Raw genomic sequence first — 21,618 nt, forward strand, 5'->3', positions numbered from 1 at the left:
GAGGGGAGGGAGAGAGGGGAGTGGAGAGAGAGAGAGAGAGATGGAGAGAGCAAGGGAGGAAAGGGGAAAAAAGGGGACAAGCAGGGAGGGAGTCGAAGAAAGAGGGACACCACTACTCTGGGGGTAACACCCTTTGGCTGCAGCCTCAGCATGTGTGTTTGTGTGTACATTTGTATACACGCGGTGTCTCCTCGTGAGAGTAATTTATTGTAAGACTGGGGGGTAAAAACCCTACCGGCCCATGCGCCTCTCCCCAATCCCTGGATTTTGGTTATGTGATCCTCTTGGTGGTTTTCCCCATTTTCCTTTTTTCCAGAAGTACCCAATTTCCGGTATTTAAACCTTTTACGGTTGTAGGGTCATGACCTTTTTTGAGGCTGTTAAAGGAAAAGATAAAAAATTTAGAAGACAAAAACCCCCCAAAACGTTAGATTGTAAAAAACCCGGGTTTGGGGTTAACCAGTGGGGGACTTCTTTAAAAGTGAAAAAATTTTTAAAACTCCGGGGAAAACTGACCAAAAATTTGATTTCAGGCGGTCATTTAAAAACCGGCAAAAAGGGGTTTTTAAAATTCTCCGCTTTTGAGCAATTTATAATTTTGACTGAAAAAAGGAAAAAAACCCGGTTTTTTTACCCGGGGGTGCCGGCCCAATTTTATTCTCCCACAGTCAAGTTAGCGGGTTTCCATGGCCCTCCCCTTTATTGACCCCATCCCCTCGGGGAAAATTTTTTAGTAGGGTGATTATCAGCAAAAACAGGAAAAATTGGGCCTAAGCTCCCATTTATAACACGGTGGGAGGAACACACACACACCCCACACCCCACCCCACACAAACCCCCACACACAACCCCAAAACCAAAAAAAAATTTTCCCCATGCTTTTGTAGAGACGAGATGTATTTTGTATCAGAGTGGCAGGACTTACTGCCGTGTGTTCTTGAGCTCAATGTCAAACCTGCTGCTCAGCATCAATCATTACACTTCAAAAACGTTAAGGACAGGTTTGTGTGCGTGTTTCTGTTTGTGTGTGTAGGTGGTGAAAAAATGCTTCTCTGCCTTATCTCATGACAACAGAAAGAGAACAGGCACGTTAACAATCAATAAACTCACACATACTCACAAGTGCGCTCTCTTATTTTTTCTCATGCACAGTCGTGAGCATGCATGCACACAACCGCACACACATTTACACACCACCTCTCTCCTTTCCCTGCCCTCCTCTTATCCATCAACCTCCAGTCTTTATCCCCCTTATAATAGTATCTCTTCATTTTCTCTTTACTTCTTCCACAGTCCTTCCATTCTCCACTCCTTCCCACTTATTCACTTCTTCTCATCTTGTCTATTCTTTCTACTATCCTAACCTCTGATTCTTTAAGTATCTGTCTGTCTCTTATCTCCTTTCCTCTCCTCTCTTCTCCTCTCCTCTCTCCTCTCTGCTCGAATTTGATGTAGACACATTTATGTGGACTGAGGTGATTGCAATTTGCTCAGAACACTGTGTGTGGTGAAATTTAATTTACTTTGAGCTGATTTTCTTTGACATCTTAAATCTGTTTTGTTTTGGGGTGAGCCTGCCAGTTTCTTAGCGGAGTGGAGACCCCCACCCTCCGATCAAAGCCGAGTTTAGTCTCTGTCTCAAGCAGTGTGAGTCATCTCAGAGCTGCTGATTCTAATTATGTTATGGAGAAGATGGATGAGATCAGATGTGTGCCTGTGTGTGTGTGTGGGGGGGTAGGTGAAAAATATGTCCATGTTCATAAATAGTGTGTGCGTGTGTGTGTGTGTGTATGTGTTTGTGTGTGGGTGGGTGGGTGGTGGGAAATACGTGCACGTTTATATGTATGTGTGTGTGTGTGTATGTGTGTGGATACGAGCACATGTCCGTGTTCCCCACAAACCTTCCGATTCAAGCAGACATAAATGCTATTGATTGTAACTGGGCTGTGATGTGTGGGATATAAAAAGCTTTTCCACCGTTCCACAGTGTAGCAGAGCGAAAACAGAGAAGACAAGGGGAGGAGAGTGGGGGAAAAAGACGGCAAGATAAAGAGACAGAGTGGGCGAGTAAGTGAGTCCGGTAAAGGGAGGGGAGAAGGAGAAGTAGATGAGAAAAGTGAGAGAAGAGACAGAGAGAGCAAGAGAGCGAGAGAGAGAGAGAGAGAGAGAGTGTGTGTGAGAGAGAGAGAGAGAGAGGGGAGGTAATTGGCATCACTCTAAACTGATGAGGTATTTTAGTAAGGAGAGAAATGAAGGTCATTGATTGTTATCTTAAAGCGTAACTCTCGCCAAAATACAACGGGTCTTTTTGTGAATGTACCCAAGTCAAATTTTAGTTTAAAAGCATATTTAAGATGGATATTTAGGCCACTTTTAAGATTTACCATATTCTAATTTTTCGGCCAAATGACCTTTTGAATAGGGGTGCTAGGGGCACTTTTATGCTTGCCTCAAAATAGCTGCTTTTAAACACTAAGAAGGATCGACACAACATGAACCTTTGCTCTAAGTATCACCAGGGGCTCTACACATGAACTTGAGCATTGAGAACATTGTTTGTGTTCACAGAGTTTATTAAAAAGAACAACTCACTTTAGCAGTTGTTGTTTACGCTACCTTCCATTTTCGAATGAACGGACTCCATAGGAGGAAATGTCATTATTATAAGAGGCTCCTTTCCTAACTACAAGGTTAATATTGTGTTTCACTAATGGCAAAACAACAAATTATCTGTGCATTTATATGTAACTAAGCTTTAGGAGCTTTCCGTCTTTCCTCTCTTCCCTCGACTATTTTTGACTGGCGAAGTGAACAGCAACCGGAAGAACAACAGCCACAGTGATTGGCTAAAACCTTTCTTCTGCTCAAGTTCATATGTAGAGCCCCTGGTGATACTTCGAAGAAAGTTTTATGTTGTGTCGAGCCTTCTTAGTGTTTTAAAAATAGCTAATTTGAGGCTAGCATAAAAGTTCCCCTAGCTCTCCCATTCAAAAGACCATTTGACCGAAAAACGAGAATACGGTAAATCAGAAAAGTGGCGCTTGCTTCCTAAATATGCTTTTAAACAAAAGTTTGACTTGGGTACATTCACAAAAAGACCCTAGTTTGCATTTTGGCGAGAGTTACGCTTTAATATTGCCCCCCACAAGTCTGCAAACGCTTGCGCACACATGCATAAAAACACACACACTCACAACCAGGCATACACATAAATGTCACTGGCTCTGTTTGCTGAGCTCCTTTCCATTTGATGGGATTAGGTGTAATCTGTTCTAATCGAGGCTTGTGTCATGTGTAAATGGGATTATATCTAACTGCTGCTCAATAACACCAATATGACTGCTGCTGCTGTTGCTGCTGGGAGGGTTAGGCTATACGGCAGCACAACCAATCAATGAGAAATCCATCCACAACATAAACTGTGCTGTTGGCCTCAGGCTGCTCCTGAGAAGAGTCCTTCAGCTCGCACAATGGGAGCGCAGAGGCATCACCTCAGGCTTTCACCAGTTTCAGTAATCAGAAATGAGGCCATGAGGTGACCTCTTCACTTACTTTACTTTTTCTTTCTTCTTTTCTTTTTTTCTCTCTCTTCTTATCTTTCTCTTTTTATTATACCTACATCATACTAAAGTAAATGTCAATAGGGGGATTTATCAATAATTCAAATTGTCCTTTTCTTCTGTCTTTCTTTTTTTCTCTTTCCCTACTTCCTTCGTGATTAGAACCTCTCCCCATTCTAGCAAAAGAGCTACCGATTGTTCATTGGGATCAATGAATATTCAGTTCTGGCATATGAATCCCTGTTCACACCCCATCTTACACATACTCCCCCTCCCTTTAAGTCCTCCTCACTCTCCTATGTCTGAATTATACATCACATATCCTAATACATTTACATTCATTAAAACTCAATTTCCAGCTGACTAGTTGCTTTACAGTCCAGCCATTTTCTACAGCGATCTCTACATGGAGAGTAAGTCGTCAGCAGGACCCCTTGAAAACAGTCAACGTACATCACTAATATTTTAATCAAGCATAGGCACTCAGTCATTGAGATTAAACCAACGTGAGTCACTGACTGATTGAGCAACACTGTGTTTGAACGTATGTGTGACTGTGTCTGTGTATGCGTGTGTGTGTGTGTGTGTGTGTGTGGTGTTTGTGGAAACCACTGTCTGAACTCTCCTCACCTGGTTTTGGGCGATGTCGTCAGCCACTCATCATGTTTCTCAAATGTGATGAGATATGCAGCAATCTCCTAGAGAGACAAAGACAAGACAAGCGGTTTATTGGTGTGTGCATGTGTTTGTGTGTGGTGTGTCTGTATGCGTCACAGGGAGATAAAACATAACAGGTATTTCCAGATGACCTGCCGATGCCCACAGAGAGCGTGCCACTATCTGATTGCCATGGTGAGGTCTGGGTGCCTGATTGGTCACAGAGCAGCCAGTCAGAAGACAGATATAGAGGACAGACCCTCAGGGCCAACAACCAATCACGCTCACCGACACACCGATGTCTCCCTCCACTGGGGAGGAAAAGCTATCTCCTAAACACACACACACACACACACACACACACACACACACACACACACACACCCACACACACACACACACTGAAGGTGCAGACCTATACACTAGCTGAGAGAGTGCACTGATAGGAAAAGTTTTCTTGTACTTTGCAGTTTCACAGTTTCCTGTCAGATAAAGCCTGCTCCTTGATTCCTAATTCCTCAGGCTCTCTATTCATCTCTTCAGCTTTCCATTACTCTGTCCAAACTATTTCTATTCTTCTTCCACACTCACATGAATCCAATAAGGAAAAAAGAAAGTTAAAATCATACAGGTGCATTCTACCAAGAGTAAGGCAAAACAAAACATCAATACACACAGACAGAGACACACAAGAGATGCAACCAGAAAAAACCTATTGTTTGTATCTCCTGCTCTTTAGTTGCTCACGTAATGGCGCCTTTTCCCTTTGCTAGATGAACTCTCTCACCCCTGGCTTCCTCCTTGGAACATCATTCTCTCTCTCGACCTATCTCTGACTCCCATCTCACCCACTTGTTGTAAAAGACTATGAAATGTAAATTGTCCTCTTAAGGCAATCAGTATTGGAAATGTGGCACAAAGCAATAGTGAAGAAGACATCAACACTCCAGCACTCCTTCATCTGCCCCCTCAGATCAACAGTCTTCTCTCAAGACCTCCTCTCCCTCTCTTCCTCTTTTTGTGTGTGCTCTTAGGTATTTGTCCCAGTTTGGCATGAAAGCACTCCAGCGCCACACCGATCACAAGAGATGGAGGGAAATGGAGATGGAGAGAGGAAGAAAGGCAGGCAGAAACAAAAAGAGAGAGAGCAGCTGGAAGGGTGCTGGCACTTAACTAGATTGTTTTTTTGGTATCCCCCCATTTGATCGTCACTTCCCGACCCCCCACTGCCTCCTCCTCCTTTGTGTACGTTATGTGTACGTGTGTGGGAAAAACTGTCATCACACATTAATAATTCTATAAATTCAAGTTAGCCATGGCAAGGCACAACTGCACAACCCCACAACACACACACCACACAACACACACCACACAACACACCAAAACACACACACAAATTAATACATAAAGTTGTGTGTGGAAAAAAAAAGAAGCAAGAAATATAAAACTGTCCTGTCTTTCTCTGTCTCCCTCTTGTTCTCTAAGGACACACGTTTCATGGACAACAGATTGGTGCGTGCGTGACACACACACACACACACACACCCCACACCCACACCCCACACAACCACACACACACACACACACACCCACACACACACACACACACACACACAGGGAGTGCCTCATTCATTATGATCTTTTCATTAGCAACCTCTCCTCCCCCAAACATCGAAAAGCAAGTTATATCCTATACGGCCTCCACAGCCTCAGCCAGGCGCTTGGGCTCCTCTAGTGACTTTCAGCCAGTGGAAGGCGGGAGGAGAGAGAAGAAAAGAGGAGACGAGGGGCTGGGAGAGACAGAAGGAGGGAGGATTTAAGAAGGAGGGAGAGAGACTTTCAATTTAAAGGCCTGCCCATAAGAGCCATTAAAAAGCCAGAAACAAGAAGAGTCAGCTGAATGGCAGAACCACACACCTCACACACACACACACAAACCACACAACAAACACACACCAACCACACACACACCACACAACACCACACACACACACACACACACAAAACACACACTCTAAAACATACTCCCCACACACTCTTACTGCAGACCCCACCTGCTGTTCTCTCCCTCGCCAGCACACACACAGCCATGTGAAGAGTGACAGAAGTGAGATGGTGAAGGTCGATCCTCAGGAAGTCACAGTTTTTTCCCCCGGGTGGAAACCAGTGATAGAGCGCTTTGAGCATGCCTGGTGACACACTGACCCTTCAGGAATACTGTGAGTGTGTGTGTGTGTGTGTTAGCTGTACCAGACACAGGGACAGGGAAAGTACCTTTCTCCAGGGATCTACTCTAGAAACCCAGACGTTCTGCATGTCTGTGGGAGTCTACGTATTAATACATTACGACAGGCCCAGCTGAATGCACACACATACAGTGGTGCTCAAAATTTACATACATGCTTAAGTTGACTAAAAGAGGAATAAAAAATCATGTTTGGAAATTTATTTTATACCAAAATTTAAAAAAATGAGGAAAAATCCAACCTTTAAGGACCCAATTTTCTTTGTGAATGAAAACGTATGTAAATAAATAAATGTTCTTTTTTAAAAATACAGGGGTCATAATATACATACCCCTATGTTAAATTCCCATAGGGGCAGGCAGATTTTTATTATAAAGGCCAGTTATTTCCTGGATTCAGGAATTATGATCCTGAAAAAGTTCCCTTGGCCTTTAGAATTAAAATAGCCCCACATCCTCACATACTTTTCACCAGGGCTTAGAGATAGGCTGGGATACTTTCTATAAATCTCTCTCAGCAAACAAACCAGGTATTAGTCTAACTGAATAAAACCATGCCTATCTCTAAGCATGGTGAAGAGTATGTGAGGATGTGGGGCTATTTTAATTCTAAAGGCCAAGGGAACTTATCAGATGCAAATATCCTGAATCCAGGAAATAACTGGCCTTATAATAAAAATCTGCCTGCCTCTATGGGAATTTAACATAGGGTATGTATAACTTATGACCCCGTATTTTAAATAGAACATTTATATTTACAATACGTTATTCATCACAAAGAAAATTGGTGTCCTTAAAGGTTGGATTTACCTCATTTTTATTTAGGTATTAAAATAATTTCCAAAAACATGATTTTTATTCCTCTTTAGTCAACTTAAGCATGTGTATGTAAACTTTGTGAGCACCACTGTACTTTTCCCAGCACACACCTATGCCTGTCTGTATTGTGTGTGAGAGAAAGAGAGAGAGTTACTTAAGAAATATCTAACAAAGCAGAGAGCATGAGTGGGAAGTTAGATTGGAGCGAGCGATGCAGTTGGGGAAATCAGCCTCCCACTCACGCATCACTGAGACCATCTCCCTCCAAGAAACTGGTGGCATGTACAGAAAAGCAGACAGACAGACAGACAGACACACACACATACACTCACATGCCTCAGGGAGATTTCCAGGGGAGGGAGGGAGGGGAGGGGAGGGGGGTCGCCTACACTGCAACAGACTTATCCAGGAGCTTTCCCCAGGTTCCGTTATAGGGTCTAGCCACAGGCTAGTGTGTGTGGCTGAGTGTGTTTACGTGTGAGTGCGTGTGTGCGTGCACGATTGAAGTCTAATGATGAGCATCACCCTGACAGAGATCTGGGGAAAACACAGTTGTCTGTAAACTGGAACTGTCACATCAATTCAAAGTGCCTCAAATGAAGGCTATCACTGGTTCTCACCACAAAAATCATTTGGCATCGAACAGTTTATTTTGGCAGTACGGAGATGTAGCAAACTGAAGTGTCCTTTTCAACTACAGAATCTGTTTCTGCATGCCTTTCTCCTTGAGCGTGGTAAGTCTTGTATACATATACGGGGGAAAGAACTGCATTAGCATTACCAGGGGAGGTCTGCTGATGCGATAATTTGTTCCTGAGCACCTCCACCGGTTGTCTCCTTCCCAGAACAATTCTCTCAGTGTCTGATGTTGATGGACACTCTATCCAAAGTTGCCTCCTGTTTTTTTAAAAATGTATTATTAGTTGTTTTGTTTTGCAGACTATTGGATTTTCTGTTGTTTTTATTTTGATCCGGAGCACTTTCTCAGCTACAGTTTATTGATTATGGTCTATTTTTAAACATGTTTCCTTAAAAGGCTCATCATATAAATTAAGCACAACAATGACTTGCTGCTTAATTGTATGCTAAACCCCTATACAATTTTGCTAATCAATCAATAATCAATAAGAAATGAAAGGTGCCTATAGGCATGTCATTATTCACAGTTGCTGACAAAATGTAACTAATCTCTCAGAATCACGGCTTGTAATATCTGAACTGTGATATCTAAGATCACCAGTGATATGGTGCAATCACTGTTTTCTGAAGAGGCCAAACTTTAGATTGTGTTGAGAAAGAGAAAGCTGGATATAAAGGTAGTTGTGTTCAGCTTCAAGCTGACATAAATTATGTGACGCCTGTTGTTCACCAAACTAATAATGTCTTGTTTGTACTATGTTCCTCTAACCTGGCTAAGTAAAATGTGTAGCTCTCAACAGAAAGACAGCCAAACAATGAGTTACGACAAGGATAATTTTGTTCTGTTCAAGCCACATAATACAATTTCATCAAGTCTATTGTAAACCAGAGCAATAATGTGTAGTTTGTATTACATTCCCAAACTGCCTCGCTCCCCACTGTGTGTTACTTTCAACAGCCTTTATATTACCTCCACTGGCTAATACAACTGCTTAATGCTGTTTCCATAACAACTGTTGCAAAGCCCCTGATCAGAATTCCTCTCAAGCATGCCTTGTGTTTATCATATAAACACCTCATCACACACTGGCAACACACATGCACGTCCGTGGACATAAAAGAGTTGTACACACATGCATACAAATGGGCCGTCTATTAATACACAAAGTCGCTTGTGTGGAAAAAAAGAAGATAGAATATAAAACTGTCCTGGCTTTCTCTGTTTCTCCACTTGGTCTGTAAGTGACGCACGCTTCATGGACAAAAGACTGGTGTGCACATGCACACGTGCACACGCATGCATGCACACACACACACACACAACAAACACACACACACACAAACACACACACACACACAGTATCATTGGAGGACTGACCTTCAGAGGGGACACGCCCCTGTCACCTGGCTGGGAGAGAGACATGTGCGTTACATCCATCTCTGTCACACCGCAACACATACACACACACACACCTCCCATGTCAAAACTACTGCGAGGTAGGATGCATAAACATAAATGAGTGTATATACACACATACACACACAGACCCAGAGAGGGTTGACTATGTGGTGGCTGCTGCTGCCCATGTGAGTGACGGCTTTATAATGAAATAGTCACTCTCCCCTTTCCTTCACTCTCTCACTCCCTCTCTTCTTGGTTTGACCTCTTTACTCCCCCCCCCCCAGCTCACCCACTTCCTTTCCCCTTTCTGTCACATTCCCTTCATCTCCTTCTAGCCAATATAAAAGTAAGTCCAAACAGTGAAGGTGGCTACACACACACACATGCATGCCCACACACATGCCCACACACACACACGTGTGCACGCCACAGTATGAAAAGTAGCACAAACTTCTGAGCAGACCTGAGAATAAGGAAGAGTCAGACCCAATCCACTGAGGGAATATCAATCATATTTTTCTAAGACTTCCTCTCTCTTGAGCACTGAACCTGTCCTTTTCCTCCTGTCTTGTGTTTGCATTTGAGGAGACGGCCCCCTCTCTCTCAGCAGGGGAGTGAACACATCAAAGACAGCAACAGGTGTGTGATGTCAAACACAATGCCAGGACCCCCGTTGCGCTAGGGCGTCTTGGATAAAGCCTGCAGAGTCCTCAAAAACCCCTACAAAGTTAAAGTTAACCAAGAAAGGGTGCACATACATACTCACACACACAGAGATATATTTGAAATCTCTGATCTCAAGTGTGTGTTTGCCAGCGGGAGGTGGAAGAAGACAGACAGAGTGTGAGGGTGAGGGTGAGGGGGGGTGTCTCAATGAAGGAGTCACCAATGGTTGTGTTAACCCCTGATGCCTCATCTCACTGTGAGTCATTCTGCCCTCTGAGGCTCATCTCTGCTCTGCTATTGTTGATGTTATTGTTATTGAGGAGGTTTGGTATGCTAAGGAGAGAGAGAGCGAGAGACAGAGAGAGATAGAGAGAGACACAGAAAGAGAGAGAGGTAATGACAGAGAGAGAAAGAGAAAAATAAATAGTGTGTGCCACCTCTCACTGGCATAAATACTTGTTTACAACAAGACATAAATTGGCACCCTGTCAGTCAGTCTCTTTATTTCTCTCTCCTTTAACTCCCTTACTCTATTTCCCTCTCTCTCCTTCTCCTTCTCTCCCTCTGTGCTGCTAAGCGTATTACAACACTCCCTGGTTCAGCCCTCTCTCATTACCATATTCTAATTACATTCGTTAAGGGGAACATTTGGGAGTTTAATGAATAAATTTGAAAGATGGGTCTCCGTGGCGATCTTTAGGTTTGTCTCCTCCTCAACCAACTAAAGATGGGAGCACACGCGTGTGTGTGTATGTGTGCATGCACGCATGTTTGTGTGTACCCACATGTTCGTTATGCGTGTGTGCTCTGAGTAAATATCACTGCAGCTTCATTTCAGAAGAAACAAACAAATCTAGTTACCTGCTGGAGCTCACGTGGAGTCCTCTTTCTAAAAAAATCAATTCAGAATTCTGTTTGTCTCCACCAGATAAAGATTTCATGTCATTTGTTTGTTGTTTTGGAAAAGACTTGGAGCCACCCATGTTGAAGTCATGCATATTTAACTCTCCTCAAGCCTCAAAAACAAACTGCCAAAGACAAGCATCAATTTATAAACGTACAAATTGTCTGCAATCTCGCGTTTGTCTTTTCTACCAATATCAGACATGGAGGCTTCATACTGGGAGACGGGCAGGTGGAGAACAACCATAAGCAAAAGTAAACATTAAAGGTTATCAACCCTGCTCCGGTGACTGGCTTTCACTGTTGTGCAGTTTGATCTGTCTTTGCCTAGGACGAAGCCCTGGGCTGTAGACTTGCACTCACTCTTTCAGTGTATTGCAAAATGTGATATACCTTTCACATGGTTTGATAAAGAAGTTTGAAATGCATTCCCAATTCTGATGATTGCCAGCTTGTGCTTTAGGGAGTCAGGGAGCGACTGAGTATACTTCACCTCCAGCTCATAAACAACACATTTTAAAAGCTGACAAAATGATGTGCTTTGACTTCGCCAACTGCTATAGATTACTGACAATTAGACAATACTATGAGCACCAGAAAAAAATATGTAGAAACTAATTTAATCCCTTCCCTACAGAATTCACTTTTATTGCAACTGCACTTGATTAAAATGATGCTAATTTTTTCTTTGGCTTAATACATTATTTCTGAAATCCCAGAAAAGCTGTCCTTGTTGACTTGAACAGTCATAACAACAAATCAGGAGTCAGTACACATTGGGCAGGGTCTGGAACTTCTTCATTATATTTTGTGGTAAAAGGTATGGGTTTGTTTTGTTTTGAATTTAGCTTAATATAGACCAATCCATCTTGTAATTTATCCATGACTTTCACTTGACTAAAACTACTGCGTCAAGGATGGACTGTACTCATCCATAGCTGACAAAATCATAAATAGTGAGATGCCATAATAATGATTATATCTGAGAAACATATGCTATTCCATACATAGTTTGTCGGTGTACAGTAGGGTACCAATAGATCTAAAGGGGCCCCTCTTCACTTTGGCTACAGTATATTTACTGTGATGATGCAACTGTACAAGGTAGAGCCCAATGTCATCACCCTCTCTTCAAGCACTGTGAATCATCCTGTGGGCGCAAAAGGTATGTTAGCTATCTTTAAACTTCTATACAATATAAGATACATGTATATAAATAAATAACAGGGAGAGAGGGGAAATATAACCAACATTTTTACTGTTTAGACTTCACAGCAGCCATTTCCATTTGTATTACCGTTGCCTATGGGAACTGTCATGACCTTTGGAAAACATTTAGTTTGCTTAAATCTGGTTTATTTTCATCCATTAAATGTATATCGTTTTGGCGAAGCCATTTAATAATATTGCTATAATTTAATGCACTTTTAGAGATTGTGACATCAGTCATTGCCTGCTGGGCTGTCCTGGTAACTTTCTAGCTCATATGAACTGTAATGGGCTGTGACTTTCTAACTCAACATGCAATGACACCTTAGAGCAGACAGAGACTGGAGCTTACAGCCTACTGAGAAAGTGATGCTGATGTTGTGTATTGGACAATGCAAGCTGGCAGGATACATATACAATCAAATATACAAACATATTGCCAGCCATATATGCTGCTATCAACAAAAGGCAATTATGTAGTTAGGCTAAACACTAGGTGATTCTTGTTTTTTAGGCTGGAAAACTTGCTGTTACCATGTTTTTCCTGTTTGCTGCAGTGGGGAGCTAACACTTTGAACAAAAATCACATTTTTGGACAGAGGGATTTTGCATAGTATTACAGAGGGAAGAAGACTTTCACTGTCAAACACCTAAAGGCATGAAAAGAACACTCTTTTTTGAGAAGCAAGTGAGCTGCTCTACCTTTTATATTAGGTGATTATCATTCCCCACCCACCGCTTCATACTGTACATTCAAACTATTAAGTATATGCACTTTTAGTATGCAAATGCAATATCAGTATCCCTTATATAGTTGCCTCCTTCGAGTACAAGATGATGGATGATATATTACAGCTGAGCTGGGCTTAGACTAATGACACAGCTGCATTGCAATACACAACTTAGTACACAGCTAATATTGTCTATGCACAGAGACACTTGCATACGCACACAAATGCCACCTTGTTTAATCCTCCAGGAATCAGTGAAAGTTGATTACCTTGACTTTTACAAACACACTCCATATGAGAGTAGACATTTCATACATCAGCAGGAGGGAGGAGGGAGGAAGACGACAGTAGAGACAGGGAGACAGAGAAATACGTGGATAGAACTGCAGTTTGAAGAGAAACACTGGACACCCACTGTGGTCTCTTGAGTAGAATGCAACACATCCACACACACACACACAAACACACACACACAAACAAACACACACACAAAAACACACAGACTGCCCTATGTCTATTATAGTAAATGTGGGAAAACAGCATATTCACCAGTAAACATATACATCTCCCAAGGTAAATCTTGTGAATGTGTACATTTCCAGAATACTGTTAGTGGAAAATGCTAGTCGCAGCATCATGAGACTCACAGTTCTCTCACCATGTTTTTTGTGTGGATATTAAGTAGGAGGTGGCCAATTTACCCCTTTGGCAAGGTTCCTGCAATAAACTGAGATCTGTGAGACATGAAAGCTCAAATTGAATAAAACTATAACATCAGAAAAACGGGCAAAGTTCCAATTTATGTTTGATATGTTTTCAAACACGCAAGCAAACTTGACATGGCATCATAGTGTGATCACTGAATGAGGACTGAGGCAATTTAAGCAATTGTATGGCCTGTTTGCTTTATAAGGCAGATGAGATGCACTTTAAGTTATCAGTATAATGTCCTATGATGAAAAGATTCATGCCTCATTTATTCAATATTTTCGAGAAACATTTCATGCACTTGCATCTATGTATAAAACATGTAAATAAGCAACACCATTTCAGTCTTTAATTGTGAAACAAAACTCCATGAGACCAAATACCAGTTGATGAACACTGTTCACAGTGTGCAGTAAACACGGCAGGAGATCTCCCTGATAATATGACTTCTCAACACATTAACAGGGAAACACAGAGATTAACAGATTTACCTGGAGAAATGCTACCAGTGAATGTTAAACGTGAACCCGCTCTGTGGTTGATAGTTCACATTTAACTGCTAAATATTCACATTTACTGTTCCCCACATACACATCACCATTATCAACTCAACAGAGAGTAAACTGATAATTAGTGAAAAGAAATCAAAGTGGTTCTAAACAGCAAGTGAAGCTGTATTGTAGTTTTACTTAACAACAAATAACATACATTTTGGTATAAAACAAACACATGTTTATTTGCTGAGGATACTAATTTAATCTGTTCTGGGGAAAATTTGGAACAACTCTTAGATACAGCAGAAAATGAACTAAAAAAGATGAAGAGCTGGTTTGATGCTAATAAACTAACACTGAACTTAAGTAAAACTAAATTTATAATTTTTGGTAATCGTGCCACAAGTTTACACAAAAAACTTATGATAAATGATATTGAAATTGAAAGATTAAAAGAACTTCAATTTGTAATCATTACTTACTGTTGGAGGTATGGGGAAACACTTACAAAACAAACACTGAACCTGTCTTCATTCTTCAAAAGAGAGCCTTAAGAATTGTAAATAAAACCACTCATAGAGCACCAACTAATCCACTGTTTATTAAATTAAAAGCACTAAAATTCAGAGATATTGTTGACTTTAAAACGGCACAAATGATGTACAAAATAAATAATCATCAGCTATCGAACAGTATCTAAGGGATGTTTCAAATAGGAGAGAGCAAACATCATTTAAGAGGAACATTTGTATATAAAAAGAAACTTATGAGAACAAATAGCTAAATATCACTGCATCACAACTAAAGGAGTTACTTTATGGAACAGCTGCAGTGAAGAGATGAAATCATCTACAACAATGAGCAATTTCAAAAGATTATTTAAAATGAATATATTTAAGTGATAAGAAAAGGATTTAAACTGATAGTATTGTATGACTTTTTGGTTTCTTGGCATTTATATACTAATATATCTATATACTAATATATTTATATACCAATGTATCTGTATACTGATATATCTATATACTAATATATCTATATACTAAGTCTAGTATGAATGTGTTATTATTTAATCTGATGTAGATAGATGGTATAGAAAGAAGAAGAAAGGGAAAAAAAGAAACAAAAACAGTGTAAATGTGTGTGTGTATGCATCTGGGTCTATGATGTGTAAATAACTGAAACATAAGATTTATTAAAGGATAAAAGTAGAGAAAGGGGGTCGGAGCTGATAAGTTGTTTATCAACTTCTTCCTACTCCTTTTTGAACATGGGAAATTTTTTGTTTTGTTTGAATGACTTTTAATTTTGGAAGATCGTGCTAAGAAGTACACGGCCTTATTTATCTGTCATTTTAATTATATATGTATGCATGAATGCATGTATATAAATCTTTAATTTTAATGTTGTTGTTTTTTTACATGTTCAAATAAACTATTGACTACCAAAAAAAAAAAAAAATTAGAAATAGAGCTGCAGCCTGCATGTGGCCATTGGTGGGTTGAAGGCCCATGAGGACAACGCACATCACCTCTGTAGACCACAAACAAATGTGATCTGATACCCTTTTGAAACCCCTTTTGCACATAGGTCTTTGAAGTTTGATTATTTTAGAATTACATAGTTGATTTTGCATATACGTTTTTGTGTCTTGTACAAATGTGTACACGTTTTGATGGATTAGCCATGAGGTAGGCTCTGAGGTATAACTCTGCATGAAAAACACCTGGGTGTACTTATTGGAGAACAGCCCAAATATTTGTGGTAATTATGGATTATTTAACTTCAGGCATACAAAGAGAGCCATAATTATAATTTGTCCAAATATGCACTGTGGGAAAATTCTGTACAGATTGAATCAACATTATGCCAACAACAAAATGTTAATGTTAAGAAATTAAACCAGTAAAATGCACACTGAATTAATTTTAAAGTAATGAGGGGTTGGCTACAAACACAACTTACTGATCAATATGTAAGCATGTTTGGTATAGGGAGATTGTATGGCTGATATATTTTCATTAAGGTTTCACTGAGTAGTAGCAGAGAGATTTTAAAAATATCCCCAAAATATGTGACATAAAAGAAAATGTGTTGTAGACTGGCACATCGTGAGCCTCAGCAATGATTAAAAAGTGGTCATAAGCATACACAGAACTAAATTAAACAATTGTACAAATATTGTGAGAAGGACTTCCAGATATTTTGACATTCATTTTTCTTCTTTAAGTATTGTTAAACTTGTTTGAATTATTAAAAATGTTGAATTATTTGCATTAAACACAAGACAACAAGCTGGACTGCATGTGCAGAATGAAGACAAAAAAGATGTTTGACTGAAACCTCTTCGAAATATTTGTAAATCATGAGCAGAGTATGAAATATGTATTTGTTTCTGAAATCCTTAACTAGGCATATTATTATTATAATTATAATTATTAAGCCTGAAAATGAAGACGCTAAAAAAACTTGATCAAAATCAATAGGGTTCCTGCACCTATGGTGCTTTAATTTAAAATGTTTTGTTGACACCTCACTGTTATTTGGGGATGTAAACATGCAAAATTGCCTTGTGCTGCTCTAAAACATATTTTACTTCAAAAGTCCTTGCAAGGTCTGAGGAGTATAAAGTTACCAAAGTAAAATAAAGTTATCTAGCCAAAGCTCCACACATGGAGCACAAGCACTCAAAATAGGAGGACAAGGACCATCTGTGTGTGTACACACATGCACAAACACAACGTTTTTAGGCTTCATCTGTCTCCATTGAATTAAATCTAATTTACGCAGGACTCAGATATTACAGAGGTTCTATGTGGGGACATTTTAGGATACAAAAAGTATTGTCTCCACTGGACAGCCAGGCTTGTTATTACAGCAGACACTGTTGGTCATTCAGTTAATTTTGGTTTGGCTTGGAAATTAAAACACGCACACACACACAAACACACACACACACACACACGCATACACACACACACACACGTACGCACGCACACACACAGACATAGGGCACACAAGCAAACAAACAAGCTCAGGCACATACACAGAACCACTACAATCACAGTCACACATTCCCACTGTTTAATATATTTCTGTGTCTCCAGTTAACAATATTTTGTGTCAAATTATAGAGGGCAAGATAAATAGTGGGTCTGTGCGGCATGGAGAAAATAGAACAGAATGAAAATGTGGGGCTTCCAGTTGGGTGCAGAGGAGAGGAGAGGAGAAGAGAATAGAGGAGAGGAGAGGAGAGGAGAGGAGAGGAGAGGCAATACTAACTCCTACCTCAGACTCCTGGCTTTCCCTGACTAGACTTGTAAAACCTGCCTAATCTCAGCCCCTTTGTGAACTTGTGTATGTTCAAACATCTGCATGACTAATACCTGTTGAAATAATAATCCCAGCTAACAGTGAAGCACCTACTCACATGTCCAATTTACCATGTAGAGCACCATTTGCAAATGAAAGGCTTGCCAGATAATTACATGTATCAACGAGGAAATTACATTCATGAATAGAATGAATCTTAATTAATTATTTGCATTGCTGCACATTTGGTTTATATTGCCAGTTTGGTCAGCAGAACAGTATGGATGTCTAAACAGACACTAAATGATGTTGGGTGTTAATTGGGCTATGCTTGGCTCAGAGAGAGATGGAGAGATAGACAAAGACGAGGGGAGAAAAAGAGAGGGAGGGAGAGTGAGAGAGCCTGGAGGACTAATTAGTCATTATAACTTGGCGCTCTCTAAACATAAAATATCTCTCAACCCAAAAGACAGAGGAATGATTAAAAATAAAAGAATAGGAATCAAACACAAGGAGCTGTGAAACACCCCTTTGGTATTGTGTGTGTGTGTATGTCTGCGTGTGTATACATGTGTGCAAGCATGTGTGAGCATGCGTGAGTGTGTGTTTGTGTGTGTGTGTGTGTGTCTGTGTGTGAGAGTGTGTGTTGGTGTGCGAGAGTGAGTGTTGGCTTCTTTACCCTCTCATTAAACCATGCATTACTCTGGTAAATGGCAACAGCACAGAGCTCAATGTCAACTGGAGAGGTTACAGCCATAGGCAGGCTCTGGGACACACACACACACACACTCTCACACACACACACATACACACACACACACACACACACACACACACACACACTCACTCAATCACTCACTCACAAACACACACACACAGCGGCACTATCTTTGTGGGGACCCGTCAATGACATAATGCATTCCCTAGCCCCTTACCCTAACCACAATCATCCCAACTAAATGCCTAACCTTAACCCTTACCCTCACCCTAACCATAACCTAATTATAACCCTAATGCTTAAACCAAGTCTTAACCCTCAAACAGCCCTTTAAAGTTGTGAGGTCCAGCATTATGGCCCCACATATCTATTGGGACCCCACAACTACACATACTAGACTCACAGTTTTTGGACCCCACAAATATAGTTAAACAAGACCCACACACACACACACACACACACACACACACACACACACACACACACACCACACACACACACACACACACACACACCACACACACACACACACTCAAACTCTTGGAAACACGTTAATTTTGTCTTTGTTCTGACACAGCAGACAAAATGGAGAGTGTCAGCTTCTCCCGGCCACATGCCAGTGTGAGATGGACATTAGCAATTCACACATTAAATTCATAAATCAAGGGCACCCTTCAACACAGTATAAATGGAGGCCTGCAACTGGCTGTCTGCTGACTGTATCGCTCTGGTTTCCATAATGGATCCATAGTACATTTTCACGGAGTCTGGTAGCTGACATTTAACGTCATCCAGATACCTCTCCTCCTGCCTTATGTTTTACCTACAGGGAGAAAAATGGGAAATATGTCTATGACAAAACATAGTGATACAATGCATGCATATTTAATTCAATTTAATGCCTCACAAACAACAATAATGACATGGATACTAAATTAAACATGCACATACACTCAGGCACACTCAGACAGAGACCCATGCATACAGAGCTTTGTTTGGTCTAGAAATTGGAGCTCACACAAGCTGAGACGCCACAGCACACACAGGTGAGTGTGTGTAGGTTCCTGACATTTTTACCTGAGACTAAGAGCTTTTGTCCTTGACCAATTATTTGTTTTTTGATCTGTCCTACACGTTCACACATTGCAAGAAGATGTACTGACTATGTCAAGTCTCTCTTATCACCTTTGATGTACTGAACAATCATGAACAGTGTTTGTGTCAAACAAGCAACATCGATCACACACAACTAATATGTTACCATGACAACACCTACCCTTGATGCACACAAAGGATGGGACAACGGTCTAAAATGTATATGCTTTTTGATCGGTTTCTTATTCAAGCAATCATGTTAGTGTCATGCAGCACCACAGCCAGACATGAGCGTGTTTGAACTGTCAACTAGCTGCCTTCACACCACACAGCTACCAATATATCATTGCATGGTGAGAATAGAATTCCACAATAAAACACTGCATGTTTCATATCATATTATTTCATATTATTGATACCAGAATAATGCCATCTTCTAACGCTTGCTTTCTGCACCCATATAGTTGAGCGACATGTGGAGCAGACTCGCATGCAGAATTATTGTGGCACCGACTGCTGTCGTCTGTGTGATGTACTGAAGTCTGTGTCGACCCATTTGACAGTTGCATCATTTGAATCACAGTGGGGGGGGGGGGGGGCTGCTCTGAAGCAGAAGCCTTTAAAATCCACATTAGATCATGCAATGACGTGCACAGTCGCATAGTGAGTGAGTGCACGTTTCATAGATCAAATTGAAGCTTTTAAAAGGGAGTTTTTCCTCAGTAGTAATCATATCTTTTCATAAGCTTGAGACCCAGGACCAGACTCAAAAGTTTGCCTTTGTCTACATTTAAAAAAGTTTGATAGCCTCCTTTATTCAGTGTTCCCGATGGATGGATAACACAGACTCTACCATACGTGTGTCCACCTGAGTGTGGTTTGTTATCTAAAACTAGTCTATAGTCTATTACCATGGACAGATACACATACACCCCCAATCTATTATTGAACAAAAGGCTCACGCCTCTGCTCAGCCCTTCAGGGAGGAATCCATCCCTCCATCCCAGAATAATTTCACACATCAGTAGATACACAAAAGGGAGAGAGAGAGATGGAGGAAGAGGGGGAAGGAAGAGAGGAAAGGACAGAGAAGAGGAGGAGTGGATGGGGTAAAAATGTATGGGGTCACAGCTCACTGCTCGTGGGAGGCCAAGGTGTTGGGAGGAGCCATGCGTGACAAAACAGAGATCAGAAGATCATATGCAATCGCGCACATGGGCAAGATAACAAACGCGCACACATGCACACGCACGCAGAAATACACACACACTTGCACAGACATAAGCATGCCAAGAAAAAGGTGACAGTAAGGACAGACTTGTAAAGATTGGGTCTGACTTAATCAGAGGCATCAAAACACAGAATGGTAATCTCTTTATCTATCACACTCTTTTCCTATTCCTATTTACACACACACACACACACACACACACACACACACACACACACACACACACACAAACACACACACACACTATGGATGTGAGGATAAGGAAACACAAAACCATTTTTGGATTTTTCTTATGCGTAAGCGTATAGAAATAAGATAAAATAAACCAAAAAAGGCACAAATGTACATACACCAACACACAGACGCATTAGTATAACAACAACAAATAATTACTTTTGTCAATAACACATTGCCTCATTTCATGACCGACATCTAGACCAGAACGATATTGATCTGAAAATCCCACGCATAAAATTGTGTTACACCCTACAATCCTTGGTGTATGTACGTATGATGTATGTATATCTACATGTGTCTAAATTGTAATGACCAATGATGATTTAAATTTTTAATATGCTGCTGATTAAACTACTATACTTTTTGAAATTTCTGCAAAACAAGCAAAAGAGTTGATTTTTATCTGTAGATAAAAATTTGTAGATAAAAATCAACACACGCAGAGAAAAATCAATTCTTTTGTTGCAACAGCTACAGAATAATTGACCGCAATAATCTGGAGTTGTGCATATCCTTAACAGACACACTTACACACGAGAAACACGTGAAAAAACAAACAGTATTTGCACTAGACGAATAGTTAGTATACACATGGCTCCCCCTATAAAAGCACCAAGCAAGAGGAGCAGCAGACACAATGGAGTGTTTAAGTATGCAGGAAACTTTATGCCTGTGTGGAAGACGAGCTTTGAAGGAATCCGCTGAGGGACACCCAACCTCCCTCTGAACTGAGCCTATACCTCCTCATCAGTGAGAGAGAGCAATGGAGAGAAAAAGAAAGAGGGAGAGGGGGAGGAGAGGAAAGGTTTGATAAAGATAGAGAGGACTAGATGGTAAGTTGGAAGGGAGACTGATAGAGAGGAAGAGAGAGAGGGCAGGAGAGGGGGCAGCAACAAGGTGCTTTGGTCTAGTCCCTGTGCATTGTGCACAACTGCTCTTGGATAGGCTGATGTGTGGAAGTCCCTAACCAGCATCGGTCACGTTGTTCTGAA

At 40.8% G+C, this 21,618-nt stretch overlaps 1 protein-coding gene across 2 annotated transcripts in view; it reads right to left on the bottom strand.

Annotated features, from left to right (window-relative positions):
• Positions 1–280: 280 nt before the first annotated feature.
• LOC116688045 (calmodulin-binding transcription activator 1) overlaps positions 281–21,618 on the bottom strand; it is a 30,449-nt gene continuing 9,111 nt past the window's right edge. For both annotated transcript variants that reach the window (XM_032513824.1, XM_032513825.1), the window contains exons 4-5: positions 4,191–4,258; positions 281–378 (exon numbers count right to left, since the gene is read on the bottom strand). In XM_032513824.1, coding sequence (XP_032369715.1) covers positions 360–378; positions 4,191–4,258 — 87 coding nt within the window. In that variant the 3' untranslated portion in view covers positions 281–359. The remainder of the gene's footprint in view (positions 379–4,190; positions 4,259–21,618) is intronic.

This window comes from Etheostoma spectabile, chromosome 4 (genome assembly GCF_008692095.1).
Source record: "Etheostoma spectabile isolate EspeVRDwgs_2016 chromosome 4, UIUC_Espe_1.0, whole genome shotgun sequence".
Lineage (NCBI taxonomy): Eukaryota > Metazoa > Chordata > Actinopteri > Perciformes > Percidae > Etheostoma > Etheostoma spectabile.